Consider the following 10,000-nt stretch of genomic DNA (forward strand, 5'->3'; position numbering starts at 1 on the left):
TGATTAAGTTAGACGATAATGTAATCTCGCGGAGTAAATACAAACATCTCATATATATTCAAACAAACTCTATGACATCTACGTATAGGCCTTGTAAGAAAGAAAGAAAGAAAGAAAGAAAGAAAGAAAGAAAGAAAGAAAGAAAGAAAGAAAGAAAGAAAAAGAAAGAAAGAAGGAAAGAAAGAAAAAGAAAGAAAAAGAAAGAGAAATGGGAATGACGAAGTAAATAAGAAGAGAAAAAGAAATAAAAGGGAAAAGAAAAAAAGAAAAATAAAAATAATAACAAACAAATAATACAATAAAACAAAAAAAAAAAGAAAAATGATTGTATACCTGATTCTTGAGAGGATGCAACGCAACTTCTTCGTCATGGTCCTGAAACGAGGAAGAGACTGGCGAAGCGCTGGTGCTATGGCACTGTGATTCAGTCTCTCCCATACCCCAAAGACCCGTCAAATATACCATGCCCGCGTACTCTTACAGGATGTCAATCCAATCTCTCAGTCACTTTTATTTATTGAATAATATATATATATATATTCATATATATATATATATGTATTATTTTTGCAGAGAGAGAAAGAGAGAGAGAGAGAGAGCGAGAGAGAGGGAAGGAAAGAAAGAAAGAAATAATGAGTGACAAAGAAAGAAAGAAAGAGAGAAAGAGAGAGAGAGAATAAGAGATAAACGAGAAAAATGAACTTTTTATTTCAATAAGAAATTTCCTTCTCCCGTTTGTGTTCTCGATTTCCCGTTTGTGTTCTATGTGGTATACAGCCTGAGAAAAACAGTTTTCACTTCCACGTCACAATCACTGTTACAATTACAATTAACACTATATTATTATTTTAATCGTATTAATAGGTATCCATAAAACGATATTACATCGGACGATATATTCTTTAGACATATATATATAACAGGTCCTTCCCCGTCGTTTCTTTCTTAGAAAATATTAACAATGATTGTAACGTACGCTGATCGCATCAGCTGTAAGTGGGTGGGGATGGCATACTGAGGAGAGAGAAACCGTGCTGCCAAGGATAAGGCAACAACGTTCCACGCGCGAGATCCATTTCACTGTAAACTCTCTCACAAATATTTGCATTCTTATTGGCTGAACATTTTCGCGAATGTACGTGTATATCCAATCAACGTCCATCTCTCTCTCTCTCTCTCTCTCTCTCTCTCTCTCTCTCTTTCTCTTTCTCCCTCTCTCATTCTCTCTCTCTCTTTCTTTCCCTATTACATATATATATCTCTCTTTCATTCTTTCAAATACTTGTGTATTTTAATTACACGTTCTAAAAAGCATCAGAATTTACGAAACGTTCTGAAAATTATATTCTCGTGACTTTTACCAATCCTTTCTTCTTTTTCTTTTTTTTTCCTCTCTTTTTTCTTTTTCATCATTCACAATTTCAAGGCATATTTTTTCTTTTTTCTTTTTTTTTTTTCTTTGACGTCATTGGACATCTTCCCATAGAAAACAGCGCGAATTAGACGTTTGTTTATAACACGTGATGAACTTCACGTTGTTATTATTATTGTTTTTTGTTTTCTTCTTTTCCTCTTCACTTTAAAAATTCATTTTGCAATTACGAAATATCGATTGAGTCGATTTTTTTTTCCTTTTTTGTTTTTTTATATATATATATAAATTAACAAAATTCATTATCGGCGTGAACTTTATTATTCGATAGATAATATATAGTGAGGGAAGTTTACTCGGGTGGAAAAGAAGAAAAAAAAAAAAGGAAAAAAGAAAAAGAAAAAAGTAAAGGAAAAGAAAAACTAAAAATTTTCGTTACATATCGATTTTGTTAACCAACGACGCGTTAATTATTAATAATGGTTTTGTTAGGCGAAACATTCCCTAATTTTACAGCCGATACGCAAAATGGTACAATTAATTTTTACGATTGGCTTGGAGATTCGTAAGTTGACATTTTATTTTGTTTATCTAACCTATAAGTCACAATAAACAAAATTGTTTTATATGACTTTTAATTTGTGGATCATAATCGATGTTCAAAATCAATTTTTAATAACAAATAAAATTCTCTTTTTTTTTTTAGCTGGGCTATATTGTTCTCACATCCAAGCGATTTCACGCCTGTTTGTACCACAGAATTGGCACGAGTTGTAAAATTAATGCCTGAATTTCAAAGAATGGGCGTAAAAGTTATTGCATTGTCATGTAATTCTGTGGATTCTCATCGCAAATGGATCGAGGTATATATTTAAAATAGATTTTGTATTGCCTTAAAAAAAAAAAAAAAAAGAAAAAAAAATTCTACGTACAATAATATCATTATAAGAATATTATATCGAATATTTTATACTTGAAGAAATAAGCTCTTTCCATCACACGCTATATGTAACATTATTCTCATTTCTTTCAAACGTATATTGTATGTGGAATATATATTAATAATTATACAATTTCATAATACAGGACATTAAGAGTTATGGAGAAATAACCGATGAGGAATTTCCATATCCGATAATAGAAGATGAATCTCGTAAATTAGCAACAATGCTTGGTATGTTAGATCCTGCAGAGATAGATAGCCAAGGTTTACCTTTGTCAGCACGAGCAGTATTCATTATAGATCCGGCCAAGAAAATGCGTCTATCGATTTTATATCCTGCGACCACTGGTAGAAATTTTGAGTAAGTTATTCAAAGAAATTCATTTCTCTACATATGTAATCTTAATTTTAACATCAATCTATTATCCTTCCTTTTTGTTTTATCCAGTGAAATATTACGTGTCATCGAATCACTTCTCTTGACTGAAAAATTCAAAGTTGCAACTCCTGTAGATTGGAAGGTAAATTTTATAAATTATATATGACCATTTTATATTTGACAAGATAATTTTAGATTTTTTTTTCTCTCTCTTCACGTTTAGAAAGGAGAAGAAGTTATGATTCAACCATTTGTCACAGAAAACGAAGCAAAAACATTATTTGCGTCAGTTAAGACTGTTGTTCTTCCATCCGGAAAACCGTATTTGCGGATTGTGTCGCAACCTACATAAAAAGTGGGATAAAAGACGTAAAAAACATCAATACGAATAATGACTTTAAATTAATTATTGCATATATACTTTGATACAATGTACACGATACAAAATACAGAGTAATAATGTTAACATTTTCAATACTGAACTTATAATTTTTTTTTTTTCCTTTCATATATATGACAATGTAGTTAATATAATAAAGAACGAAATATCGTTTACGTGTCATGATGCTGTGACGGTTGTTACAAAAATCGAATATCGAACATGGATGCTGCAAGCTACCAATTTCTTCTGATCGAGGTCAATACACTAAATAAAATGGAAGTCTTGGCGCTTGGCATTTGCAAACAACAAAAGAAGCTGTTTATTATTTCATCTAATGTAATTAAAAGTACATTGCGTTATTATATACACTTCTCCAAGTACACAGTTGCTTATGAGCTATAGGCATAATGTATATAATATTTACATTTTCTTTTTTTCCTTTTTGTTTGTTTATTTATTTATTTATTTATTTATTTATTTATTTATTTATTTATTAAATTAATAATTACTTTCCTACGTTATGGTTATATTATTATATCGTGTTATGCCCGACATTGTAACACGCACAATGGGGGGGGCTAGTGCACAATAAAGTGATAGCAGTTATATAAAACAGTCCCTGTGGTCAAAACTGATAAGATCGTAAAAGATATTAAATTTAACAAAATTATACTTGTTTATTTATTTTTTTATTTATTTATTTATTTATTTATTTATTTTGTTTCCTTTAAATTGTAATGTTACGTAATTAAAAGTTAATCACCACACAAAGTATCGAGTGATAAAATACTATCGCCCGACTTCAAAGTATCTTAACGTACATTCACACACACACACACACACACCAACAACAACCTCTGTACTTTTTTTTTTAGCCCACCTATATAAGATGCCACTTCTCAATCGTATATGTCTTTTTTTTTCATTTTCACAATGACGATGAAAGGCTACCCGTAAAGATTCAACTTTTGTACGTTTTGTAGTCCTTTAACGCACTTGTGTTCGTTTAAAAAAAAAAAAAAAAAAAAGGAAAGAAAAAGAAAAAAGTAAAAAAAAAAGGAAAAAAAAATTACCAAACGATGCACACATTATACAGTTCCACCAACTTAGCGATCCACGGTAAATGGTTATTAGCTAAATGCTAGAAATAACCGAATTAATTACGAATCGAGATATAAATTACGACGAACTCGATTGGCCTCGGTTATTTGTTAGCATTGCAATCACTATTATTCGCATTAACATCGATCACACGAGTTCATTCGTTGCCAACATGACTATCCTGTTGTTGTTGGGTTTGTTGCTGCGATTGTTCCTGCGATTGATGGTGGTGCTGCTGCTGCTGCTGCTGTTGCTGCTGTTGTTGCTGCTGTTGCTGTTGTTGGTGTTGTTCAGATTGTAATTCACATTCCAATCTCGCTTGTCGTTCGGCCGCCGCTCTTGCTTGTCTACCGGCACTGGATCTTAGATTCTTTCGTTCGGGCGGAGGTTCAATACTTAATCTCTTACCACTTCGTGATTTTTTACCCTTAGCGCCACCTTTACCATCTTCCTCGCTTTCCGTTATATGAGATTTATTACTTAAGTCTGCTTTCGTAGTCGAAGCTTGCTGCGAAGGAGATGGTAGATTTGTTGTAATCGTCGTTGGAGCAGCTTCGCTCGTTGATTCTTTTTTGCTAACGTTCAACGGCACCTCTGAAGAGACCGTACCTGCCGTATCTTCTTGAAGAAGCTGCTTAGTCGTACTTGTTGATCTAGGAACCGGTTCCACGTCGACCGATGATGGCGTATCGTTATTTGTCACTGTCGTAGGCTTCGCGATCGTCTCAATCTCGGATCGCATTTTCTTAGCTACCGGCTCTAATGTTACCTCTAACGGAGTCGACGACGTTTGTTGCTGATCCGAGTTCTGATTACGGTCTATGCTATGACTTCTCTTTTCGTTGCATCGCTGTTGCACGTCCTCGAGATTTCTCGTTAATAATTCTGCACTTGTCCGACTCAAATGTTCCAAAGCCTCTTTCATCTCTTGTTCCTTACTTTTCCTTTCGAGCCTTCTTTCATTAACCTCGGTAATATCGTTTTGTTGCTCGATAGCCTCTCTCTTTTCGTGTTCCATACGACGCCTATCCTCCGTATGTAATGCCATATCCGTATATTGTTGTAACGTTATACCTGGATCGACAGGATATCTAGGCTTTTTCTCGGAATCTTTTCGTTTGCTCGACGAATCCACAATTGTATCTCGTTGTCTCGAACTGCTCGCTGACGAAGCAGGCTTCCGTACAGTCGAGGCACTTGACGTTGGCGGATTTAAAAGGCCGCACTGTGCCAGACTTTCATAGGCCGACGATACGCCACCAGGTTGCATCGAGAACGGATTTAAACCACCTAAACCTAATGGCGTGTACAGAAGACTAGGATTTGGAAAAAAGAAGGGGAATGGCGTCGTCGTTGGTAACGCCGACGATGCCGACGATGTCGATGGCACGGACGTTTTGCTCGTAGGGGGTTCTAATTTGTTTCGTGGTTTACCGGTATTACTAATACTGCTTGAACTAGTATTTTTGCTGCTAACCGAACTGACCGCTGGATTTGTGTCGGCCGTACTAGTTGCAGTTGCACTTAAAGCAGCTTCCATACCCGCTAACGATGGCAAACCAAGTCCAGCAAGATTTGCGAATAATGAATTTGTTAAACTCATATTGCTGAGATTACTAAGATTGCTAAGACCGCTTAGTGCTCCTAGGTTCGGTAGGCCACCAAATGGCATTAGAAGTGGATTATTTTTCGGATCGAAATTGCCGAGTGAAAGTCCAGATAAAAGAGAATTATTCAAATTGCCTAACGAAGGGAAATTTAAACTGGACGCCATCGACGTAGCAGCTAAATTCGCTTGGCTTGCCGATTGTTGATTAGTTGGACTTGGCATCATTGGTGGTCTCCCAGGACTCTTCCCCTTGCTTACGCCAGATCTATCGGATCCAGGTAATCTCTTTTGCAAATCATGCGGTAGATTACCACGCTCTTTCACAAGTTCGGCCCACTTCGGATCGACATCAAACATGGGGTTTTCAGTCAACCATTGTCCAAGTCGTTTTAATTGAGGAGCTTTGCTACCGGTGACCTAAAGAAAGAAGAAAAAAGAAAGGAAAAAGAAAAAATAGATAAATAAATAAATAAATAAATAAATAAATAAATAAATAAATAAATAAGAGATATTTTATATTATTTACTTTTTGTCATAAACGATAATAATTTATAAACCAAATGTAAAATTATACAAGATCATTAACATACCTTTTTTCCAGTTAAACGATTAATCACGGCAACGTTCTCATCACCCGTCAATTTTTTCCAATCTAACAAAGATGGATCGACACGAGGTCTTCGTCGTCTAGGAGCGTTTAAGTACTCGGCATTTAATTGCTCTGACATAGCAGTTTGTTCAGCCAACCATTTGTTCACCTTTGCTTCGTGAGAATACGATCCGATTTTCGATGAATATTCAGCAACTTTATTGATATCGGCTATCATAGCTTCGTAACTTTTCCTATGACTACTTGCAGAAGAATGTGCCGAATTGAATGCTTGCTGTTGATGACTTTGATGTTGTTGCTGCTGTTGTTGCTGCTGCTGCTGTTGTTGCTGTTGTTGTTGTTGCTGCTGCTGCTGCTGCTGATGTTGCTGTTGTTGTTGCTGCTGCTGTTGTTGTTGTTGCTGTTGCTGCTGTTGTTTCTTGAGTTCACGATTTTGTTGTTCCGCTTGAACAAGCAAGGCAGAAAAGCTATCCTTGTGCGAATGTAATGATGGTGGTGGTAAATTGGAAGATGTCCCTGAAGCTCGAGACGACGGAATCGACGTGACGGTGATAGAAAATGGCTTTTGAGTATTTGCAGGAGGATTAGGAAGTCCAATCGGTGCTGACGTTGGAGTGACAGTGACATTGGGTGTGATTGTGTTCTTTTTACTGTGTTCGGGATAATGACTGCTTTGCTGTTCCTTTGCAGCACTCAAACCTAATACTATCTCATCTAATTTCCGACGTTTCTTTTCCTTTCCAACTATAGGTTCGTCTGTCGGCTAATCAAACAAAGGATGAAGCTCATTTTTCCACCAAAATGTATTATAATATAAAAACAATGCAATTAAATGTATAATAAAATCTTAATTGTGACATATGATTAACTAAACTAATATAATAACACATCCGAATTACTGATAAATATAATATTTCTTTTTCTTTTCTTCGTACTTACACAATTTTTCCTTTTCATTAATTTATCCAACATACTATCAAGCTTTCCTTTATTGCTATTGCTTTGCTTATTTTTATTAGGCATTGAGAAGTCCTGAACTTCATTCATAATATCTTTATTGCTATCGGAACTTGTTTTTGGATACCTATAAATATAAATATGTACATATATATATATATATACATTTATACATAAAATAAAAAAAGAAAGGAGAGAAAAGAGAAAAGATTATTTCTTAAGTATCAAAATGAGAAGAAAATTCAAAGACAACAAATTCGATATTTTATTTTCAATTAAATAAAATAAAAAAATAATAAAAAGAAAAAAAAGAATAATAATAATAATAAATTTATACTTACCCAGCAGATAAATCAATAGGCGTTAAAGTACTCGAAGTACCTGGTATAACTGTTGTTTTACCAGGAACAGTATACTTCAAGTCAAACGGTATATTTGGCGTTCGTGTTTGTTGATGTGCCGGTGGTGGTTGTACTGGCGTTGAACGTCGTGAATCCTCAGATTGTGATTCCTCATTAACTTCCCAAGTTGTCGAACCTGAGAGGATTGTTGGTTTGCTCAAAGGTGTCGGAGGTTGTGATTGTATTTGACTACTATTGAGAAGAGCATGAAGTTTGGCTGAAATAAAATAATATATTAAAAGATATTAAATTTTCATATTTATTTTTAACCATAATTAATTTTAATTATGGATGCATAATGTTCAACAAAAAAATTTGTATATATATATATTTACCTCGTTCCGTTTCAACATCTATGGCAATATGTCTTTTCCTTTTTTTACTAGCAGAAATATTATTTCCAGTTGCCGGGGTTCGCGACACCCCATGATCTGTCGTTATCGTAATTACTTCTGAACAATCTTTTTCATTCGAAATCGTCGTATCCAATTCCTCACCAGCACTAAAGTTTATCGATACAGGCCATTCTTTATGTTCTATTGCATGTACGATATGCATTAAACGAGCTTCGATTGCGTGTTCCTAAAAATTAGAGAAAGAAAAAAAAAATAAATCATATCATTAAATATGAAATATAGCGTTTAATCGTTATATGCCAATATCAAAAAGCAAAGTTTGTTTGATTTTCACTAAGAAATTTGTATTATCTTTTGTCAAAATTCGGATCGATCTTTTTTTTTTTTTATTTTTTTTTTTTTTTATTCCATTCGACTTCTTAATCACATTCATTAATATAATTGTTTATGAAAATAAATAAAATAAAAGAAATTTCCTTACTTTCGGCCATTTTAAAGAAGCATTATTACAACTATGTGCTAAAAGTTGTACAATAGTAGGCTCATTATAGTCTATCGTTTTATCCCGCAAAACGAATGTATCGATTTGGGTTAATCGCGATAATGGTTGTATAACTTCCAAATCAGGAAACATTGCTTTAAGTTCCGCAGCTTGGACGCTACACTTATCCTCGATTTTAGATACTTTGGTTTTTTCTTTAGCATCCGCAGCGGCCTTGTCTTCGACTATTTCAGTTTCTTCCTTAGTCGTAGTGGAATTGTCGGTTTTAATGATGTTCGGCTTAACATCCTCGGTGACAATTTTGTCCAATGTATCAGTACCTTTCTCCATAGATTCGGTATTGGTGTCCTTATTTTCAGAAGTAACCTTTTCATTACTTTCCGTTACGGGATGATCTTGAGTCGTTTGTTGTTCATCGGAATTAGATAACTCCTTTGACAATTCTTTGCATTGTTGTTCATCGGATTTCTCTGGATCAACGGGAGTTTTATTAACAGTAGTTTCCTCATTCGTTAACGGGGATGTTGATGTTTCCTCGGTAGTCATCGGTTCCTCCGTTGATTTCGAAGTAACAATGGAATTATCATTAGTATTAGTAGTGGTTACATCACTTTTCATCGTGTCCAAGGTTTGTTCAGATTTCTCTTCAACTTTGATCTTATTAACGTTAGTTTCTTTTTCTAACGATGTACTAGTTTTCGTCGATACGGTAGAAATAGTAAGCGTATTACTGCTGATAGGGGGAGGCGGTGGTGGTAGTGGAAGAGGAAGAGATGGCAACGACGGTAACGATGTTGGCGTACCAGACGATGGCTTTTCCTCGACTTTTGTCTCAGCTTTTACTATTGTCAATTCTACTTGACTCTTTTCTATCTCCGGACTGTCTACTTTCTTTTCCGTAGATATCGTATCTCTCTTAGCGCCAACCTTCTCTATCTTCAATGTCCCTTCGCCTTTTTCCAATTTAACAAGTATTTCATCCCTATCGAAGTTCAATATGTCTTCCCTATTCTCTATCTTAATAGCCTTTTCTGATTTCTCCGGTAATTTAGAAGTTTGCGTAGTACCTATATAAGTACTTTTTCCTAAAATCTTATGAAAAGAGAAATCCGGATCATTTAAAATAGTTATGTCGGTTCTCCCTAAACCATGTTTCGCTGCGCCAAGTAATAATTCCTTATCGTGTTTACCAGGCTGCCACCATTCTGGTGTATCACCCGATGGTTGACACAATGAAAGACGTTCCTCTAAATGTGGATGAGACAAAATTTCTTCTCGTATTTTACTTAATAGATCAACTCGATCCAATATCTGTCTTGCTTTAGCAGGACTCAAATGATCAACCGGAACATCTGCAAAGTCTGCAATATAATAGAATGTCTGAGCAT

General features: G+C 34.8%; 3 protein-coding genes across 9 annotated transcripts in view; 1 reads left to right on the forward strand and 2 right to left on the reverse strand.

Moving 5' to 3' along the window:
* The window catches only part of LOC118440398 (inositol hexakisphosphate kinase 2-like), a 25,656-nt gene extending 24,609 nt beyond the window's left edge, over positions 1-1,047 (reverse strand). The window contains exons 1-2 of the mRNA XM_035863368.2: positions 703-1,047; positions 334-507 (exon numbers count right to left, since the gene is read on the reverse strand). Of these exons, the coding sequence (XP_035719261.1) occupies positions 334-465 (132 nt within the window). The 5' untranslated portion in view covers positions 466-507; positions 703-1,047. The remainder of the gene's footprint in view (positions 1-333; positions 508-702) is intronic.
* A 357-nt stretch (positions 1,048-1,404) lies between these two features.
* Prx6a (Peroxiredoxin 6a) lies at positions 1,405-3,169 on the forward strand. The gene is made up of 5 exons (XM_035863371.2): positions 1,405-1,937; positions 2,079-2,235; positions 2,459-2,676; positions 2,764-2,836; positions 2,918-3,169. The coding sequence occupies exons 1-5, from the start codon at positions 1,852-1,854 to the stop codon at positions 3,044-3,046; spliced, it is 663 nt and encodes a 220-aa protein (XP_035719264.1). The 5' UTR covers positions 1,405-1,851; the 3' UTR covers positions 3,047-3,169.
* A 360-nt stretch (positions 3,170-3,529) lies between these two features.
* kis (chromodomain helicase DNA binding protein kismet) overlaps positions 3,530-10,000 on the reverse strand; it is a 29,177-nt gene continuing 22,706 nt past the window's right edge. For 5 of the 7 annotated variants that reach the window (XM_035863354.2, XM_035863353.2, XM_035863351.2 and 2 more), the window contains 6 exons: positions 8,592-9,973; positions 8,090-8,336; positions 7,695-7,971; positions 7,336-7,480; positions 6,377-7,159; positions 3,530-6,203 (listed from right to left, as the gene is read on the reverse strand). In XM_035863354.2, coding sequence (XP_035719247.2) covers positions 4,335-6,203; positions 6,377-7,159; positions 7,336-7,480; positions 7,695-7,971; positions 8,090-8,336; positions 8,592-9,973 — 4,703 coding nt within the window. In that variant the 3' untranslated portion in view covers positions 3,530-4,334. The remainder of the gene's footprint in view (positions 6,204-6,376; positions 7,160-7,335; positions 7,481-7,694; positions 7,972-8,089; positions 8,337-8,591; positions 9,974-10,000) is intronic. The other 2 variants (XM_035863352.2, XM_085658282.1) reach the window with 2 other exon arrangements.

Source organism: Vespa mandarinia, chromosome 7, assembly GCF_050613455.1.
Source record: "Vespa mandarinia isolate Hongniang chromosome 7, ASM5061345v1, whole genome shotgun sequence".
Classification (NCBI taxonomy): domain Eukaryota; kingdom Metazoa; phylum Arthropoda; class Insecta; order Hymenoptera; family Vespidae; genus Vespa; species Vespa mandarinia.

Excerpts from the sequence above, each read along its gene's own strand:
- Prx6a (XM_035863371.2), top strand. The coding sequence starts at position 1,852 with ATGGTTTTGTTAGGCGAAACATTCCCTAATTTTACAGCCGATACGCAA. Across the intron at positions 1,938-2,078 it reads TACGATTGGCTTGGAGATTC|CTGGGCTATATTGTTCTCAC; the intron begins GTAAGTTGACAT and ends TTTTTTTTTTAG. Across the intron at positions 2,236-2,458 it reads CTCATCGCAAATGGATCGAG|GACATTAAGAGTTATGGAGA; the intron begins GTATATATTTAA and ends TTCATAATACAG.